This window comes from Bombina bombina, chromosome 3, assembly GCF_027579735.1.
Source record: "Bombina bombina isolate aBomBom1 chromosome 3, aBomBom1.pri, whole genome shotgun sequence".
Classification (NCBI taxonomy): Eukaryota; Metazoa; Chordata; class Amphibia; order Anura; family Bombinatoridae; genus Bombina; species Bombina bombina.
Window position 1 is genome coordinate 795,896,975 of NC_069501.1, and position 22,195 is coordinate 795,919,169.

General features: G+C 36.9%; 1 protein-coding gene across 1 annotated transcript in view; it reads left to right on the forward strand.

The window, feature by feature from the left end:
• Positions 1 to 22,195, forward strand: part of VWA3B (von Willebrand factor A domain containing 3B) — a 486,211-nt gene that overhangs the window by 374,332 nt on the left and 89,684 nt on the right. Inside the window, exon 25 of the mRNA XM_053707714.1 lies at positions 2,155 to 2,192. Coding sequence (XP_053563689.1) covers positions 2,155 to 2,192 — 38 coding nt within the window. The remainder of the gene's footprint in view (positions 1 to 2,154; positions 2,193 to 22,195) is intronic.

Here is a 22,195-nt window from a genome sequence, read left to right on the forward strand (position 1 = left end):
TGCTATGTAGTGTGTGTGTATCTGCATGTATAAGTGTATGCTATGTAGTGTGTGTGTATCTGCATGTGTAAGTGTATGCTATGTAGTGTGTGTGTGTCTGCATGTATAAGTGTATACTATGTAGTGTGTGTGTATCTGCATGTATAAGTGTATGCTATGTAGTGTGTGTGTATCTGCATGTATAAGTGTATACTATGTAGTGTGCTACTGTGAATTTTTGCTGAATTTAAAGGCCAGAATTTAGAATATTAATGGGGAATGCAGAGAGCAGTTTTAAAGAATTTATTATTAAATGTCCAATTAAGATAAAAATATTTAGCAATGTCTGTGCAAAGGATAATTAAATACATAGCTCACATAGCCATACCAATGGTTTGAGCTTGTGTTTGATTTGCTGCCTAAGTGTATTAAAATCTATGAATTTATATTTTTTTTTATTTATATTACTTTGGTCTTATGATTTTTTTAAGCCCCGCCCACATGCGGGGGGGGGTGTCCCTCTTTTGAATTTTGAAATGTTGGGAGGTATGAAGTTCTATAATGTCATTTTCTAAATAATTTTTGATTGACAGTAGCCTGCATCAATACCAAAGTTAAAAAAGGCTTCAGGAGAGGGGCAGCTGGCCTGGTATTTAAACACCTGAAGGCGTGCTCTTCTATAGCTCTTTTTTAATCTCAACCTCAGCTATATAATGCATCTGCTTCCTGCATTATTCTGTTTATTGCATTTACTGTACCTTTAAAAATGTATAGATATTTAAAAAAATGACAAGAATATACTTTTTAGTGCAGTGCTTTCAATACTTGGAGCATTGTATCCTCATATATGTAGAATTCTTTAGCTGTGGAGTGTTTACTGTCACATGTACTGTCACATGTTTGTACAATCTGTTTTTATAGTGGCAGCTGCATTGCCACTTTTCATTTAGCTTTCTCAGAACACCAGAAGATTAGTTGCAGCCCCATTACCACGGATAATCCATAGCTTATTGAAAGGGAAGGAAATCAAATTTTGCCTGTCCTCTATATTTAAAATCAATAGCTGCAATAAAAAGAACCCATTTTTCTAGCTGTCAAAAGGAAGAATTTATTTTTTCCTAATGTACCATTACAAACACATATCATCAAGACATTTAACTAATAATAAGTTCTATTCCAGTCCATTAGAGTTTGACATGGAAAAAACATTGAGTTCAACTGTTGACTTCTACGTTATATGCCATTCTAAACTATTAGAAATGCCACTGTCTGATTTAGTTAAAGGGACATTAAACTCATAGCATAAATCAGCAGTTAAGCATGGCATTTTATTAGTACAGTTTACAAGGTTTTGCAAACAAAGAGCAGTTTAGGGAAACACCTAATGCATTTTCCTATCTCCTATGGTGTGGTCATTTAGGGACAGATGAATATGACCTTGTGCTCTGAATTAAAGGGACACTATACCCAAACATTTTCTTTCATGATTAAGGTAGAGAATAACATTTTAAACAACATTCCAATTTACTTCTATTACCTAATTTGCTTCATTCTTTAGATATACTTTAATGAAGAAATTGCAATGCACACGGTGAACCAATCACAGGAGGCATCTATGTGTAGCTACCAATCAGCAGCTACTAAGCATATCTAAATATGCTTTTCAGCAAAGAATATCAAGAGAATGAAGCAAAATAGATAATAGAAGTAAATTAGAAAGTTGTTTATAATTGTATGCTCTTTCTAAATCGTGAAAGAAAAAATTTGGGTTTCATGTCCCTTTAACCAGTCATTGTTTAGAATGTTGCAGGCTCTGGTAAATGTTACTGAGGCATTATAAAGGGAAATTAAACACCTTGAGTTTGTAATATAAAATATTTAATTATGCAGTGAGACACCTTCAAATATATCATTTTGTATTTTGTACCCTGTTCCTGTAATTTAATTCTGGAAATTGTGGATGTTCCAGAGACAACTATGCTATATATTTCACACAGCCGATTGACCCATTTATAACTGTCCTTAATTGGCCTTGTCAGAGGAGGAAACCTAAGTTAAAACATGGTTGCACCCTTTGCCTTATGGACACTAAAATATTTTTTTTTTCAATTTTTTAGCACATGCAAAAATTAATTATTTTTGCTTATTTTTAAATAACATTGTGCTGGTTTTCAGACTCCTAACCAAGCCCCAAAGTTTTCGATGTATACTGATGTCTATAGATTCCAGCATTCTCCTGTTTGTATAATGGGTCTTTTAATATGCAGGGGAGGGGGGGAGTGTTTGCTCTTCCTGCATTCTCAGACAATTTCAGTGGGTGTCCCAGCATTACCTCATCAACAGTGCTTAATTGGGAGCGTCTACATAAGTTTTTAAAAGGTTTTATACTGGATTTTTATATCAGTATCTATGCATATTCTTCGTGTTTATTTTAACTGCACTCTGTCAATTTCAGACTATCTACTAAATTGATATTTTTATTTGTTGTAACATTTGTTGTAACATTTGGGACATATTGTGGGAAGGATGGGGAAGGGATTTATAGCATATTTAGTGTAAAAAAGTGGCTTATCTACCCTAATATAGGGCAATACAGGACACAGCTCCTAAATAGAGGCTCTTACATTTACCTAATGGCCGCGATCCGATATATGGCGCAGGTTTCGGCGCAAGCGTGGAAACCTGCGCCGCTCGTAGTTTCAGCTCGCAACTCGAGCTATCTCATATATACGGCGCCGTCAGATGCTAAAGTGCCGTAAGTCTGACAAACCAGCGATGTCCAGAAATCTGCATAAGTACAAATTTCTGGAGTCGCCAGTGACTTAAGGCACTTTAGAAACTGCCGCCGCATAAAAAACCTGACTAAGTTATTAAATCACCCATACTGTCTAACACGCCTCCCAAACATAGCCCGACACATATACCCCTCTATCCGCAATCCCCCCTCTCACTCCAAACAATAAATATATTAACCCCTAAACCGCCGCTCCCAGACCCCGCCGCCAGCTACATTATCTATATTACCCCCTACACCGCCGCTACCTACATTAACTATGTTATCCCCTATTATGATCCCCCTACACCGCCACCACCTATTTAAACTATATTAACCCCTAATATGACCCCCTTACACCGCCGCCACCTATATTAAATTTATTAACCCCTAAAATACAAAAATTTCCCTATCACTAAACCTAAGTCTAACCCTACAAATAGCCCTGAAAAGGGCCTTTTGCGTGGCATTGCCCCAAAGTAACCAGCTCTATTACCAGCCCTTAAAAGGGCCTTTTGCGGGGCATTGCCCCAAAGTAACCAGCTCTTTTAGCAGCCCTTAAAAGGGCTTTTTGTGTGGCATTGCCCCAAAGTAACCAGCTCTATTACCAGGCCTTAAAAGGGCCTTTTGCGGCGCATTGTCACAAAGTAATCAGCTCTTTTGCCTGTAATCTAAATCCCCCTACACCGCCGCCACCTATATTAAATATATTAACCCCTAATCTAATCCCCCTACACCGCCGCCACCTATTTTAAATATATTAACCCCTAATCTAATCCCCCTACAACACCGCCACCTATATTAAATATATTAACCCTAATTATAGTAGGGTTAATATAGTTAATATAGTTATTATATTATATATATTAACTATATTAACCCTATCTAACTCTAACACCACTAACTTAATTATTATTAAAATAAATCTAAATAATATTAATAATATTAACTAAATTATTTCTATTTAAAACTAAATACTTACCTATAAAATAAACCCTAAGATAGCTACAATATAATTAATAATTACATTGTAGCTATTTTAGGGTTTATATTTATTTTACAGGTAACTTGGTATTTATTTTAACTAGGTACAATAGCTATTAAATAGTTAATAACTATTTAATAGCTACCTAGTTAAAATCATTACCAATTTACCTGTAAAATAAATCCTAACCTAAGTTACAAATACACCTACACTATCAATAAATTAAATAAACTACAAATATCTAAACATACAATTAAATACACTAAACTAAATTACAAACCCCCCCCCCACTAAATTACAAAAAATAAAAAAAGATTACAAGAATTTTAAGCTAATTACACCTATTCTAAGCCCCCTAATAAAATAACAAAGCCCCCCAAAATAAAAAAATTTCCCTACCCTAATCTAAATTACAAAAGTAAACAGCTCTATTACCAGCCCTTAAAAGGGCCTTTTGTGGGGCATTGCCCCAAAGTAATCAGCTCTTTTGCCTGTAAAAAAAACAACAACCCCCCCCCATTACAACCCACCACCCACATACCCCTACTCTAACCCACCCAATCCCCCCTTAAAAAACCTAAGTCTAACCCCCAAGTGCTCCTTACCTGTCCTGAAGACCGGCGGAGAAGGTCCTGTTCCAGGCGGAGAAGTCTTCTTCCAGGCGGCGACCTCTTCTTCCAGGATCCAGCAGGCGCGGAGCGGAGGAGTTGAAGACCGATGGCCGCGGAGCTGAAGACCGTCCATCTGGAACTGAAGACCGGCGATGCTGGAACTGAAGATCGGCAACGCTGGAACTGAAGACCTCTGGAACTGAAGACTGGAGCCGGAGCGTGGAAGATCCTCTTCATACAATCGCTGCCGTACACTGAATAGGAATTCAAGGTACGTGATTAAAAATGGCGTCCCTTGAATTCCTATTGGCTGATTTGGCCTTCAAATTCAAATCAGCCAATCGGATGGGAGCTACTTTATTTCTATTGTCTGATTTGAATAGCCAATAGAATAAGAGCTACTGTAATTCTATTGGCTGATTAGAATAGCCAATAGAATTACAGTAGCTCTTATTCTATTGGCTATTGGATCCTCCACGCTCCAGCTCCGGTCTTCAATTCCAGAGGTCTTCAGTTCCAGCGTCGCCGATCTTCAGTTCCAGCATCGCTGGTCTTCAGTTCCAGATGGACGGTCTTCAGCTCTGCGGTCACCGGTCTTCAACTCCTCCGCGCCGGCTGGATCCTGGAAGAAGAAGAGGTCGACGCGTGGAAGAAGACTTCTCCGCCTTGAACAGGACCTTCTCCGCCGGTCTTCAGGACAGGTAAAGAGCACTTGGGGGTTAGACTTAGGTTTTTTAAAGGGGGATTGGGTGGGTTAGAGTAGGGGTATGTGGGTGGTGGGTTGTAATGGGGGGGGTTGTTTTTTTTTTTTACAGGCAAAAGAGCTGATTACTTTGGGGTAATGCCCCACAAAAGGCCCTTTTAAGGGCTGGTAATGGAGCTGTTTATTTTTGTAATTTAGATTAGGGTAGGGAAATTTTTTTATTTTGGGGGGCTTTGTTATTTTATTAGGGGGCTTAGAATAGGTGTAATTAGCTTAAAATTCTTGTAATCTTTTTTCATTCTTTTTTATTTAGTTTTTTTTTTGTAATTTAGTTTAGTGTATTTAATTGTATTTTAGTTTAGATATTTGTAGTTTATTTAATTTATTGATAGTGTAGGGGTATTTGTAACTTAGGTTAGGATTTATTTTACAGGTAAATTGGTAATGATTTTAACTAGGTAGCTATTAAATAGTTATTAACTATTTAATAGCTATTGTACCTAGTTAAAATAAATACCAAGTTACCTGTAAAATAAATATAAACCCTAAAATAGCTACAATGTAATTATTAATTATATTGTAGCTATCTTAGGGTTTATTTTATAGGTAAGTATTTAGTTTTAAATAGGAATAATTTAGTTAATATTATTAATATTATTTAGATTTATTTTAATAATTATTAAGTTAGGGGTGTTAGAGTTAGATAGGGTTAATATAGTTAATATATATAATATAATAACTATATTAACTATATTAACCTTAATATAATTAGGGTTAATATAGTTAATATAGGTGGCGGCGGTGTAGGGGGGTCAGATTAGGGTTAATATATTTAATATAGGTGGCGGCGGTGTAGCGGGATTAGATTAGGGGGCAATACATTTATTATAGGTGGAGGCGGTATAGAGGGATTTAGATTACAGGCAAAAGAGCTAATTACTTTGTGACAATGCCCCTTAAAAAGCCCTTTTAAGGGCTGGTAAAAGAGCTGATTACTTTGGGGCAATGCCCCGCAAAAAGCCCTTTTAAGGGCTGGCAATAGAGCTGGTTACTTTGGGGCAATGCCACGCAAAAAGCCCTTTTCAGTGCTATTTGTAGGGTTAGACTTAGGTTTAGTGGTAGGGAAATTTTAGTATTTTAGGGGTTAATTAATTTAACATAGGTGGCGGCGGTATAGGGGGATTAGATTGGGGTTAATTAATTTAATATAGGTGGCGGCGGTATAGGGGGGATTAGATTAGGGGTTAATTAATTTAATATAGGTGGCGGCGGTATAGGGGGATTAGATTAGGGGTTAATTAATTTAATATAGGTGGCGGCAGTGTAGGAGGCTTACATTAGGGGTTAATATAGTTTAAATAGGTGGCGGCGGTGTAGGGGGCTCACATTAGGGGTTAATATAGTTTAAATAGGTGGCTGCGGTGTAGGGGGCTCACATTAGGGGGTAATAATTTTAATATAGATGGCAGCGGTGTAGGGGGATTACATTAGGGGTTAATAATTTTAATGTAGGTGGCGACGGTGTAGGGGGCTCACATTAGGGGGTTAGACATTTAATGTAGGTGGCGGCGGGGGATCGCGGTTCACAGGTAGATAGACATTGCGCATGTGTTAGGTGTTAGGTTTTATTTTGCAGCTAGTTTAGGGAGTTACGGGGCTCCAATACACAGCGTAAGGCTTACTACACCTGGAATTTGTGGCGAGGTGAAAATGGAGTAAGATTTCTCCATTTTCCCGACGTAAGTCCTTACGCTGTATATTGGATACCAAACTGCGCTGGTTTGGTATAACTGTCTATGGGCCAAAAAACTATGGCCGAAGGTAGAAATATACGAGCGGAACTTCTAGGTTACGCCGTATATGTGATACCAAACCAGCGCATAATTTGCCGTCGCCGGCTTTTGCAGGCAACGCTGCATATTGGATCGCAGCCAGTATCGTTGATTTTTCCCTTCCTCCTCATATGTGATAAACAACCTAAAATCAGCAACATTGAGGTACTTTATACAGGTCACAGTTACACAGTTGTGTTTTTAACTATTTTTCTGGCACACTAGCGGCTAGATTTAGAGTTTTGTCGGTAACGACCCGCGTAGCTAATGCTGGCTTTTTTTCTCATGCACCTTTTAAATACTGCTGGTATTTAGAGTTCACAGAATGGCTGCGTTTTCAGTGCGTTAGGCTCCAAAAAGGGAGCGTAGAGCATAATTTACCGCCACTGCAACTCTCAATACCAGCGGTGCTTACGGACGCAGGATCGTCTTTAACACAGGGCAAAAGGGGCAGCTGCCCAGGGCCCAGTTTCTGTTGAGGGGCCCAAGAGTCCTAAAAAAAAAAAATTTTTTTTTTTTTTAATGGTTCATACCAGACTGCTGATTTGACATGGGGAACACACACATTCAGTCCTAATACTGTCACAGTCAAAAGTACTCTTATATATATATATATATATATATATATATATTTTTAATCTGTGCCAGACCGTGTCGGTGTCATGTGACATGCCAAGCTATTGCCATGTACTGTTTTAGATGTGCACTGTGCAGCACTGAATGCAAAGCCCTAACTCAGTATCCAGCCATTCCCACTGCATCATAAAAGGTCCTACTGGGGTTACCACTGTTACCGGGTAAGTGCTCTGGTGGTGGGGATTTTTCTGGATAGGGCTGACTGTAAGTGCATGCAGCAGAAAGCTGGAGCGGCAAGCACGTGAGGATTTGAGCATCTGTGCAGCTGCATACACTGCTCTCTTCAGTCTTGAGGCTGTGTGACTCATCTCACACTGTATCCATGCAGCCTTGGACAGACAGCATCCAGTCTGCTGGTCCCCTTAGCCCTGCTCTTTCTGCTGTGGCCCTAAGATCAACTAACTTAAGTTTGTTAGGAGAACAGTGCTTTGTAGAAAGGTGTCAGTGGGAAGAATAAGTGAGTGCACTCACACCCCTTCCCATGCAGCATTGTCTAGTGCAAGGTGAGAGGGAACTTGTTCCTAGCAAAGAAGTGCCATGTGCTGCTGTGGCTGATGTATAGTGTCATTCTGATACTTCACACATTAATGTAAGGTTTATTCTTATAGTTTTTGTTTTCTCTCTGTCTCAGATTTTACAGCTTCCCATAGTAGTTCTGCTGTTCCAATCAGTAAACTTATACTGCACCTCCATGCTTCCTCCTCAGTCTTTACCTTGCTTTGCTCCTGTTGGCTGCCCTAAATCTCTTTAACTAGCTAACCTCACACCAGAATCACATTAAAAAGAATATTAAATGAATCCACAGTGGAGAAATTTATATATTTATTTACTTATTAGTACTGCTTAGGTCCAGTTTCACATATTGCTATTTATTTCATTTTTTTAAATGATTAGCTCAGCAGTGGATAATCCACTGCTGGGCTAATAATTAAAAAAAAATTGATTTAGTTGTTTTTTGGGATTTTGGGGTGGAGAGCGAAATTGAATGGTGGGGGCCCAAGAAAATTTTCGTCCAGGGTCCACTCAATATTAAAGACGGCCCTGTATGGACGCGGCCAGCTTCAAAAACGTGCAAAACACCTGCAAAAAAGCAGCGTTCAGCTCCTAACGCAGCCCCATTGTTTCCTATGAGGAAACACTTCCTAATCCTAACTCTGCACCTAACACCCTAACATGTACCCCGAGTCTAAACAACCCTAACCTTACACTTATTAACCCCTAATCTGCCGCCCCCGCTATCGCTGACCCCTGCATATTTATTTTAACCCCTAATCTGCCGCTCCGTACACCGCCGCAACCTACGTTATCCCTATGAACCCCTAATCTGCTGCCCCTAACACCGCAAACCCCTATATTATATTTATTAACCCCTAATCTGCCGCCCCTAACGTCGCCGCCACCTACCTACAATTATTAACCCCTAATCTGCCGACCGGACCTCACCGCTACTATAATAAATGTATTAACCCCTAATCCGCCTCACTCCCGCCTCAATAACCCTATAATAAATAGTATTAACCCCTAATCTGCCCTCCCTAACATCGCAGACACCTAACTTCAAGTATTAACCCCTAATATGCCGACCGGACCTCACCGCTACTGTAATACATTTATTAACCCCTAAAGCTAAGTCTAACCTTAACCCTAACACCCCCCTAAGTTACATATAATATAAATCTAACAAAATAAATTAACTCTTATTAAATAAATTATTCCTATTTAAAGCTAAATACTTACCTGTAAAATAAACCCTAATATAGCTACAATATAAATTATAATTATATTGTAGCTATCTTAGGATTTATTTTTATTTTACAGGCAACTTTGTATTTATTTTAACCAGGTACAATAGCTATTAAATAGTTAATAACTATTTAATAGCTACCTAGTTAAAATAATTACAAAATTACCTGTAAAATAAATCCTAACCTAAGTTACAATTAAACCTAACACTACACTATCAATAAATTAATTAAATAAACTACCTACAATTACCTACAATTAAACCTAACACTACACTATCAATAAATTAATTAAATACAATACCTACAAATAAATACAATTAAATAAACTAACTAAAGTACAAAAAAATAAAAAAGAACTAAGTTACAAAAAATAAAAAAATATTTACAAACATTAGAAAAATATTACAACAATTTTAAACTAATTACACCTACTCTAAGCCCCCTAATAAAATAACAAAGACCCCCAAAATAAAAAAATGCCCTACCCTATTCTAAAATTAAAATAGAAAAGCTCTTTTACCTTACCAGCCCTGAAAAGGGCCTTTTGCGGGGCATGCCCCAAAGAATTCAGCTCTTTTGCCTGTTAAAAAAAAAACATACAATACCCCCCCCAACATTACAACCCACCACCCATATGCCCCTAATCTAACCCAAACCCCCCTTAAATAAAGCAGCCACAAGAGAAAAAAAAGGCTAGTCAGGCCACAGGTAAAAAGATAATACTTAGCTTTTATTGCCATACAAAATATAAAAACACTCTCAGTGCATAAAAACAAAAGAGCTAGGACAGCAGCGGTCTGACATGTTTCAACTTCTCTGCCTTACTCATAGACCGTGCTGTGTACTGGCTCACAGCCTTCTTAAATCATGTAATTACACTGACATAAATCTGTTGCCACAGTTAACTCTTGCATTGCTGGAAACAAACAGTGCTTAATCTATTAGTTCAAACAAGTACATCACATGAATCATTCAATATGGAAGTGTAAACAGTAATTCAGCAGTTCAACACATATTATACAGATCATATTAATGGGAAAAATGTAATACTGAGATTCTGTAGGGAAAAAAGCGTATATTAAGTGTCAACTTTACATTAAGGACTACTATTTAAATACACTGTATTAGACTATACAAGAAATCTCTCACTAAGCCTATACCATACAACTATATGGAGCTCAAAATACAATCCCCAGATCATTTAGCAAAAAAAAAAAAAAGTTTAACCTTGCTACATATCTGTATATACATGTATGCGAATATTCCTCTACTATTCAATACACCTTGTTAGACTATACAAGAAATCTCTCACTAAGCCTATACCATACTGCTATATGTGTTCAAAATACCACCCCAGATCAATTGGCCATAAACAAAGAAAGTTTAACCTTGCTACATATCTGTATATACATGTATGTATATATTTCTCTAACCAGACAAAAGTTCTAGGAAAGAATAACCCAGCTACATATCTATATACTGTGACTTAGTGACTTCTGTTGCCACAGTTAACTCTTGTATTGCTGGAAACAAACAGTGCTTAATGTATTAGTTCAAACAAGTACATCACATGAATCATTCAATATGGAAGTGTAAACAGTAATTCAGCAGTTCAACACATATTATACAGATCATATTAATGGGAAAAATATAATACTGAGATTCTGTAAGGAAAAAAGATTATATTAAGTGTCAACTTTACATTAAGGACTACTATTTAAATACACTGTATAAGATTATACAAGAAATCTCTCACTAAGCCTATACCATACAACTATATGGAGCTCAAAATACAATCCCCAGATCATTTGGCTATATAAAAAAAAAAATAACCTTGCTACATATCTGTATATACATGTATGCGAATATTCCTCTACTATTAAATACACCTTGTTAGACTATACAAGAAATCTCTCACTAAGCCTATACCATACTGCTATATGTGTTCAAAATACCTCCCCAGATCGATTCGCCATAAACAAAGAAAGTTTAACCTTGCTACATATCTGTATATACCCTTAAATAAACCTAACACTAAGCCCCTGAAGATCTCCCTACCTTGTATTCACCACACCGGGTTCACCGATCGGTCCAGAAGAGACTCCGAAGTCTTCATCCAAGCCCAAGCGGGGAGCTGAAGATGTCCATGATCCGGCTGAAGTCTTCATCCAAGCGGGAGCTGAAGAGGTCCATGATCCGACTGAAGTCTTCATCCAAGCGGGAGCTGAAGAGGTCCATGATCCAGCTGAAGTCTTCTATCAAGCGGCATCTTCAATCTTCTTTCTTCCGGATCCATGTTCATCCCGCCGACGCGGAACATCCATCTTCACCGACGACTTCCCGACGAATGACGGTTCCTTTAAGGGACGTCATCCAAGATGGCGTCCCTCGAATTCCGATTGGATGATAGGATTCTACCAGCCAATCGAAATTAAGGTAGGAAAATTCTGATTGGCTGGTGGAATCAGCCAATCAGATTCAAGTTCAATCCGATTGGCTGATCCAATCAGCCAATCAGATTGAGCTTGCATTCTATTGGCTGTTCCGATCAGCCAATAGAATGCGAGCTCAATCTGATTGGCTGATCCAATCAGCCAATCGGATTGAACTTGAATCTGATTGGCTGATTCCATCAGCCAATCAGAATTTTCCTACCTTAATTCCGATTGGCTGATAGAATCCTATCAGCCAATCGGAATTCGAAGGACGCCATCTTGGATGACGTCCCTTAAAGGAGCCTTCATTCGTCGGTAGTCCATCGGGCCAGCAGGATGTTCCGCGTCAGAGGTCTGCAAGATGGATCCTGAAGAAAGAAGATTGAAGACCCCGCTTGGAAGATGACATCGCCCGGATGGAAGATTTCTTCAGCGCCGCTTGGAGGATCACTTCATCGGATGGAAGACTTCTTCAGCGCCGCTTGGAGGATCACTTCATCGGATGGAAGATTTCTTCAGCGCCCCTTGGAGGATCACTTCTGCCGCTTCGGATCTCCTCTTCAGTTCCATCGGTGGCTCGGCTGAGTGAAGACGACTCAAGGTAGGATGATCTTCAGGGGGGTAGTGTTAGGTTTTTTTAAGGGGGGTTTGGGTTAGATTAGGGGTATGTGGGTGGTGGGTTTTAATGTTGGGGGGGCTGTATTTTTCTTTTACAGGCAAAAGAGCAGTTTTCTTTGGGGCATGCCCCACAAAAGGCCCTTTTAAGGGCTGGTAAGGTAAAAGAGCTTTGAACTTTTTTAATTTAGAATAGGGTAGGACATTTTTTTATTTTGGGGGTCTTTGTTATTTTATTAGGGGGCTTAGAGTAGGTGTAATTAGTTTAAAATTGTTGTAATATTTTTCTAATGTTTGTAAATATTTTTTTATTTTTTGTAACTTAGTTCTTTTTTATTTTTTGTACTTTAGTTAGTTTATTTAATTGTATTTATTTGTAGGTATTGTATTTAATTAATTTATTGATAGTGTAGTGTTAGGTTTAATTGTAACTTAGGTTAGGATTTATTTTACAGGTAATTTTGTAATTATTTTAACTAGGTAGCTATTAAATAGTTATTAACTATTTAATAGCTATTGTACCTAGTTAAAATAAATACAAAGTTGCCTGTAAAATAAATATTAATCCTAAAATAGCTACAATATAATTATAATTTATATTGTAGCTATATTAGGGTTTATTTTACAGGTAAGTATTTAGCTTAAATAGGAATAAGTTATTTAATAAGAGTTAATTTATTTAGTTAGATTTAAATTATATTTAATTTAGGGGGGTGTTAGTGTTAAGGTTAGACTTAGCTTTAGGGGTTAATACATTTATTAGAGAAGCGGTGAGGTCCGGTCGGCAGATTAGGGGTTAATACTTGAAGTTAGGTGTCGGCGATGTTAGGGAGGGCAGATTAGGGGTTAATACTATTTATTATAGGGTTAGTGAGGCGGGAGTGAGGCGGATTAGGGGTTAATAACTTTATTATAGTAGCGGTGAGGTCCGGTCGGCAGATTAGGGGTTAATACTTGAAGTTAGGTGTCAGCGATGTTAGGGAGGGCAGATTAGGGGTTAATACTATTTATAATAGGGTTAGTGAGGCGGGAGTGAGGCGGATTAGGGGTTAATAACTTTATTATAGTAGCGGTGAGGTCCGGTCGGCAGATTAGGGGTTAATAATTGTAGGTAGGTGGCGGCGACGTTGGGGGCGGCAGATTAGGGGTTAATAAATATAATATAGGGGTCGGCGGTGTTAGGGGCAGCAGATTAGGGGTACATAGGGATAACCTAGGTGGCGGCGGTGTGCGGTCGGCAGATTAGGGGTTAAAATTGTTTAATAAAGTGGCGGCGATGTGGGGGGCCTCGGTTTAGGGGTACATAGGTAGTTTATGGGTGTTAGTGTTCTTTAGAGCACAGTAGTTAAGAGCTTTATGAACCGGCGTTAGCCCAGAAAGCTCTTAACTCCTGACTTTTTTCTGCGGCTGGAGATTTGTCGTTAGATTTCTAACGCTCACTTCAGCCACGACTCTAAATACTGGCGTTAGAAAGATCCCATTGAAAAGATAGGATACGCAAATGGCGTAGGGGGATCTGCGGTATGGAAAAGTCGCGGCTGGAAAGTGAGCGTTAGACCTTTTCCTGACTGACTCTAAATACCAGCGGGCAGTAAAAACCAGCGTTAGGAGCCTCTAACGCTGGTTTTGACGGCTAACGCCAAACTCTAAATCTAGGCGTAGATACAACTTCTATTTCTGCTGCCTTTTTTAACTACAACTAGTAAAAGTTAAATTTTAAGTGGAAAAATATAAACTTTATATGTAGAAAGAACATGCTTTTCCCTATTCTCTTACTACATTTTTTTTTCTTTGATTTAAATGTTGTAATATGCTCTAAGCACATTCCCAGCCAGTTTCTATATTATAGACAACAAGGTCAGCTAGGAGACATTAGCATTTTTGCCTTTTTCCAGCAATTCTCGGATTACTTCCCTTTGTTTTGTTCTTTATAGTAGGGTCTGCTACATACAGTTAAATGAAATAAATTGCTCTATACTGTCCGTTTATGTATGAAGGGAGTGGAGCAAGAAGCCTTTTCAGAGTGATTTTATACCGAAAGCTAAAATAAATAATTAATGTATATCTAAATATTGTTTTATTTTTCTTAATTAAACATTGCACAGGCAGATTCAATACTGGGTTTATAATTCCTTTAAGGGAACATTTAACTGCTGAGCTCAACTACAAAAGAATAGTAATTAATAACTATGTTATTGCATTTTTTTTTAGATTAGGTTTTATTATTTTTATATTTTTTTTTGGACAGCAAAAGAGCTGAATCACTTTAGGGTACTGCCTACCAAATGCCCTTTTCAGGGCATTCCCTTTTTAGTTTAGTTTGTTTTAGAATTTTCTATATATATACATATCAAAAGAGCTGAAATTGCTGTAAGTTTTTTTTAGATAGGCTTTTTTAGGGTCAGGGGTTACATTATAGTAGAATGGGGTTGTATTTTATTTTTAAAAAAATAGTTAAATTGCTTTAGGGCAATGCCCTGCAAAAAGCACTTCCAAGGGCTATTGCTATAGTAACTTTTTTTTATTTTGGGTTCTTTTTTTTTTTCTTTTTTTTTTTAAGGGGTGCTTTAGTTTTAGAATAGGCATAACTGTGGGTTTTTTATTTTTGGTAAAAAAATGTTTTATTGAATCATGTAAAAACCCAAGGTGGTTTGCTATTGATTAGAATATCAATGTTTAGACATATCAATGCAAAGTATATGATGGGCTTTAACAGTGAAAAGTGAAAACTAGATAAATAGAAATGTATGTTAATACAGCTTTTTTTTTTTCTAATGGATTGATCTTACCAGAAAACCTGTTTTTTTCTAATGATTTCTCAGGACACACATGGGGCGCGATCCGATATAGATCGCAGTTTGCGGCGCAAGCGAGGGAACCCGCGTCGCCCGCAGTTTCAGCTCGCAACTCGAGCTATCCCATATATGTCGCCGTCAGATGCTAACGTGCCGTATGTCTGACAAACCAGCGATGTCCAGAAATCTGCGCAAGTACAAATTTCTGGCGTCGCCAGTGACTTGCGGCACGTTAGAAACTGCCGGCGCCTACAAAACCTGACTAAAGTCTAAATCACCCGCACTGTCTAACACGCCTCCCTAACATAGCCCGACACGTCTAACACGCCTCCCTAACATAGCCCGACACGTCTAACCCTCTATCCGCTATCCCCCCTCACTATCCTAACAATAAAATATGTATTAACCCCTAAACCGCCGCTACCTAATAAAGTTATTAACCCCTAAACCGCCGCCAGCTATATTAAATCTCTAACCCCCTAAAGTGAGCCCCTACCCCGCCGCTATCTATTTTAAAATTATTAACCCCTAATCTAATCCCTCTACCCCGCCGCCATCTATATTAAATTATTTAACCCCGAAAATACTAAACTATCCCTACCACTAAACCTAAGTCTAACCCTACAAATAGCCCTGAAAAGGGCTTTTTGCGTGGCATTGCCCCAAAGTAACTGCTCTTTTGCCAGCCCTTAAAAGGGCTTTTTGCGGGGCATGCCCCAAAGTAACAGCTCTTTTGCCAGCCCTTAAAAGGGCTTTTGGCGGGGCTTTGTCACAAAGTAAAGTGCTCTTTTGCCTACAATCTACATCCCCCTACACCGCGGCCACCTATAATAAATGTATTAACCCCTAATCTAATCCCCCTACACCGCCGCCAGCTATATTAACTATATTAACCCTAATTATATTAGGGTTAATATAGTTAATATAGTTATTATATTATATATATTAACTATATTAACCCTAATTATATTAGGGTTAATATAGTTAATATCGTTATTATATTATATATATATTAAGTATAATAACACTATCTAACTCTAACATCCTAACTAAACTCTTATTAAAATAAATCTAATATTAATATTATTAATTAAAATATTCCTATTTAAATCTAAATACTTACCTATAAAATAAACCCTAAGATAGCTACAATGTAATTAATAATTACATTATAGCTATGTTAGGGTTTATATTTATTTTACAGGTAAATTGTTAATTATTTTAACTAGGTATAATAGCTATTAAATAGTTATTAACTATTTAATAGCTACCTAGTTAAAATAATTACCCATTTACCTGTAAAATAAATCCTAACCTAAGTTACAAATACACCTACACTATCAATAAATTAAATAAACTACAAATATCTATCTAAAAATACAATTAAATAAACTAAACTAAATTACAAAAAAAAAACAAACACTAAATTACAAAAAATAAAAAAAAGATTACAAGATTTTTAAGCTAATTACACCTATTCTAAGCCCCCAAATAAAATAATAAAGCCCCCCAAAATAAAAAAATTCCCTACCCTATTCTAAATTAAAACAAGTTCAAAGCTCTTTTACCTTACCAGCCCTTAAAAGGGCCTTTTGTGGGAGCATGCCCCAAAGAAAACTGCTCTTTTGCCTGCAAAAAAAAACACAATACCACCCCCCAACATTACAACCCACCACCCACATACCCCTAATCTAACCCAAACCCCACTTAAATAAACCTAACACTACCCCCCCTGAAGATCTCCCTACCTTGTATTCACCCCGCCGGGCAGAACTCCTGATCCGATCCGGGCGATGTGTTCCAGCAAGCGGCAGTGAAGTCTTCTTCCATCCGGGCGATGTCTTGAAGCAAGCGGCAGAGAGTCTTCTTCCATCGGCGACGTCTTCAAGCAAATCGGCATCTTCAATCTTCTTACTTCGCTCCTCCGCTGCGGAGCATCCTTACGGCACAACGACTTCCCGACGAATGAGGTTCCTTTAAATGAGGTCCGTCGAATTCCGATTGGCTGATAGGTAGAAAAATCTGATTGGCTGATTGAATCAGCCAATCAGATTCAAGTTCAATCCGATTGGCTGATTGGTTCAGCCAATCGGATTGAACTTGAATCTGATTGGCTGATTCAATCAGCCAATCAGATTTTTCTAACTTAATTCCGATTGGCTGATAGAATCCTATAAGCCAATCGGAATTCGGCCGACACCATCTTGGATGACGTCATTTAAAGGTACCTCATTCGTCGTTCAGTCGTCGGCTGGGATGGATGCTCCGCGGTGGCGGAGCGAAGAAAGAAGATTGAAGATGCCGCTTCATGGAAGATGCTGCCGGAAGGAAGAAGACTTTGCTGCCGCTTGGAGGAAGACGTCGCCAGGAGGAAGAATTCTTCTTTGCCGCTTGGAGGAAGACATCGCCGGAGGAAGAATTCTTCTTTGCCGCTTGGAGCAAGACATCGTCCGGATCGGATGAGGAGTTCGGCCCGGTGTGGTGAAGACAAGGTAGGGAGATCTTCGGGGGGGTAGTGTAAGGCTTTTTTAAGGGGGGTTTAGAATAGTGGTATGTGGGTGGTGGGTTGTAATGGGGGGGGGTATTGTATATGTTTTTAAATGCAAAAGAGCTGAATTCTTTGGGGCATGCCCCACAAAAGGCCCTTTTAAGGGCTGGTAAGGTAAAGAGCTTTGAACTTTTTTTAATTTAGAATAGGGCAGGGAATTTTTTTTATTTTGGGGGGCTTTATTATTTTATTAGGGGGCTTAGAATAGGTGTAATTAGCTTAAAAATCTTGTAATCTTTTTTTTTATTTTTTGTAATTTAGTGTTTGTTTTTTTTGTAATTTAGTTTAGTTAATTTAATTGTATTTTTAGATAGATATTTGTAGTTTATTTAATTTATTGATAGTGTAGGTGTATTTGTAACTTAGGTTAGGATTTATTTTACAGGTAATTGGGTAATTATGTTAACTAGGTAGATATTAAATAGTTAATAACTATTTAATAGCTATTATACCTAGTTAAAATAATTAACAATTTACCTGTAAAATAAATATTAACCCTAACATAGCTACAATGTAATTATTAATTATATTGTAGCTATCTTAGGGTTTATTTTATAGGTAAGTATTTAGATTTAAATAGGAATATTTTAGTTTATAATATGAATTAGATTAATTTAATATAAATTTAGTTAGGGGTGTTAGGGTTAGATAGAGTTAATATAGTTAATATAAATACTATAGTAACTATATTAACTATATTAACCCTAATATAATTAGGGTTAATATAGTTAATATATATAATGTAATAACTATATTAACTATAATATACTTAGGGTTAATATAGATAATATAGCTGGCGGCGGGGTAGGTAGATTAAATTAGGGGTTAATAATTTTAATAGAGATGGCGGCGGTGTAAGGGGCTTACATTAGGGGTTAATAATATTAATATAGCTGGCGGCGGTATAGGGGGATTAGATTAGGGGTTAATAATTTTTATATAGGTGGCGGCGGTGTAAGGGGTCAGATTAGGGGATAGATAATGTAGATGGCGGCGGTTTTAGGGGCTCACAGTAGGGGGTTAGTTTATGTAGATGGCGGCGGGGTCCGGGAGCGGCGGTTTAGGGGTTAATAACTTTATTAGGGATTTCGGGGGGGGGGGGGGGATCGCGGTTGACAGGTAGATAGACATTGCGCATGCGTTAGGTGTTAGGTTTTATTTAGCAGATCGCGGTTGACAGGTAGATAGACATTGCACATGCGTTAGGTGTTAGGTTTATTTTCTAGCTAGTTTAGGGAGTTACGGGGCTCCAATAGCAAGCGTAAGGCTTCTTACGGCTGCTTTTTGTGGCGAGGTGAAAATGGAGTAAGATTTCTCCATTTTTGCCACGTAAGTCCTTACGCTGCATATGGGACACCAAACTGCGCTGGTTTGGTATACCTGCCTATGGCCCAAAAAACTACGGGCGACTGCAGAAATATACGCGCGTAACTTCTAGGTTACGCCGTATATGTGATACCAAACCAGCGTAAATATTGGCGTCGCTGGCTTTTGCGGGCGACGATTTTTATCGGATCGACCCCATGATAGATATGTAGTTGCACTGCTTCAGTCTCTTGAAAACCTATTTTATCCTGTCATTTACGCATCAATCCTTACTGCGATCTCAGAGCTGTGGTTAACAGTTTTCCGAAACAAAAAAGTTGCACAAAACACTTCAAAAATACATTACAAAGTACAGTTACACTTATATTAACCCTGTCTAATAAAATATATTTTAAAAAAATATTGCACAAAAAAGTTATAAGGGCTCAAAAGATATGTGATCTCAGGTGTTAGAAAAAAAAGACAGGCAAATTAACATTGAGATACGTATACATATACATTACTAAAGATGTATTTGTATGTGTGTGCATATATATATTATATATATATGTGTACATATATATACTGTATATTAATGTATTCATATGTGTATATATGTATTTACAGTGAAAAAAAGACACACACACACACACATATATATATATATATATATATATATATATACACACATATATAAGTGCATTATAGCCCTTTGCCATTAAGTGGATGAAAACATGCTAAAACATATTTATGCAATATTCATATTTAATAAAGATTTTAACTATGTATTTACTGTAAATATTTTACATTTGCTAATGCGAATATGCTATGTTGTTTGCACGATGGGTGTTTTTTTCAACATTTTTTTTCTCAACTGGCTCCTATAGGGAATGCGAAAATTCAATGCTGTTTCCGCAATCTTGGGTATTGTTTTTTTTTCCACACTTTTTTTTCTCCATTGATTTCTATGTGGAATACATGCAGGCACACATGAATACTTAAAGGGAAACTGAACCCAAATTTTTTTCTTTCGTGATTCAGATGCATGAAATTTGAAGCAACTTTCTAATTTACTCCTATTATCAAATTTTCTTCATTCTCTTGGTATCTTTATTTGAAATGCAAGAAAGTAAGTTTAGATGCCGGCCCATTTTTGGTGAACAACCTGGGTTGTCCTTGCTGATTGGTGGATAAATTCACCCACCAATAAGAAAGTGCTGTCCAGAGTTCTAAACCAAAAAAAAGCTTAGATGCCTTCTTTTTCAAATAAAGATAGAACGAAGAAAAATTGACAACAGGAGTAAATTAGAAAGTTGCTTAAAATCGCATGCTCTATCTGAATCACAAAAGAAAAAACTTGGGTTCAGTGTCCCTTTAAGTTAGGTTTTTCGCGCTATTCATGTTAACGATAGCGCAAAATACGTTTTTTTTAAACTTGTCATGCGAACTCAACCCAACCAGCGCAAAAAGCTTAACTCTAGCGGAGTTTTCGCAATCACGAAAAAAAAATACCACTCCACTTGTAATCTAGCGTAGTGTATGCTATATATTTTTTCTGTCATGTTCAGGCTTGCTTTAGTTTTAGAATAGGCATAACTGTGGGGATTTTATTTTTGGTAAAAAAATGTTTTATTGAATCATGTGAAAACCCAAGGTGGTTTGCTATTGATTAGAATATCAATGTTTAGACATATCAATGCAAAGTATATGATGGGCTTTAACAGTGAGAAGTGAAAACAAGATAAATAGAAATGTATGTAAATACAGCTTTTTTTCTAATGGATTGATCTTACCTTGAATTTGAAGACCTCACAAAGACCAGTTTAAAACTAACCTTGCATGCTTTTTCTGAAGAAACGGGAAGTGATATTGCGAGTTTTATTCCAAGAGGTAAAAATAGCTCTTATTATGAGTTGTCATATGGTTTTCAAAATCAAAGCTATCCCAATTAACCAGAAAACCTGTTTTTTTCTAATGATTTCTCAGGACACACATGATAGATATGTAGTTGAACTGCTTCAGTCTCTTGAAAACCTATTTTATCCTGTCATTTACGCATCAATCCTTACTGCGATCTCAGAGCTGTGGTTAACAGTTTTCAGAAACAAAAAAGTTGCACAAAACACTTCAAAAATACATTACAAAGTACAGTTACACTTATATTAACCCTGTCTAATAAAATATATATAAAAAAATATTGCACAAAAAAGTTATATGGGCTCAAAGATATGTGATCTCAGGTGTTAGAAAAAAAAGACAGGCAAATTAACATTGAGATACGTATACATATACATTACTAAAGATGTATTTGTATGTGTGTGCATATATATATTATATATATATATATATATATATATATATATATATATATATATATATATATATATGTGTATATATTTGTACATATATATATATATCTAAAAGCAAAAAGAAAAAGAAAGCGCACAAAGGCACCTACATAGTGCAAATCAATTTAATCAAACAATAATACAAGTGTATGTTAAAACAGCTCCCCCGTAGGGTGTCTACTCACAAGAATCAACCTCAAACTTGTGAGGTATGTTTAGGCATGTAGATTAGAATATCAATCAGGACCGCTTGCTCTAAGTGCTTAATCCAAAGAGTCAGGACAGTAAACCATGAATGCCGGGTGTCGCTGTTTGTTCCAAGAGATCTTGACAGGTATTTCCCCCGGTATCTTGTCTAACTCGCGTCCACTATGGCAAAAGTTTTTGAAGCACAAATTTTTCACAAACAAATGGTCCGTTAAAGTTCATCAACAGCTGATATATATATATATATATATATATATATATATATATATATATATATATATATATATATAAATGTATTCATATGTGTATATATGTATTTACAGTGAAAAAAACACATATAAACATATATATATATATATATATATATATATATATATATATATATATATATGTGTGTGCAATATAGCCCTTTGCCATTAAGTAGATGAAAACATGCTAAAACATATTTATGCAATATTCATATTTAATAAAATTTTTAACTATGTATTTACTGTAAATATTTCACATTTGCTAATGCAAATATGCTATGTTGTTTGCACGATTGGTGTTTTTTTTTTTTCAACACTTTTTGGGACACTGAACCCAAAATTTTTCTTTTGTGATTTAGATAGAGCATGACATTTTAAGCAACTTTCTAATTTACTCCTATTATCAAATTTTCTTTATTCTCTTGGTATC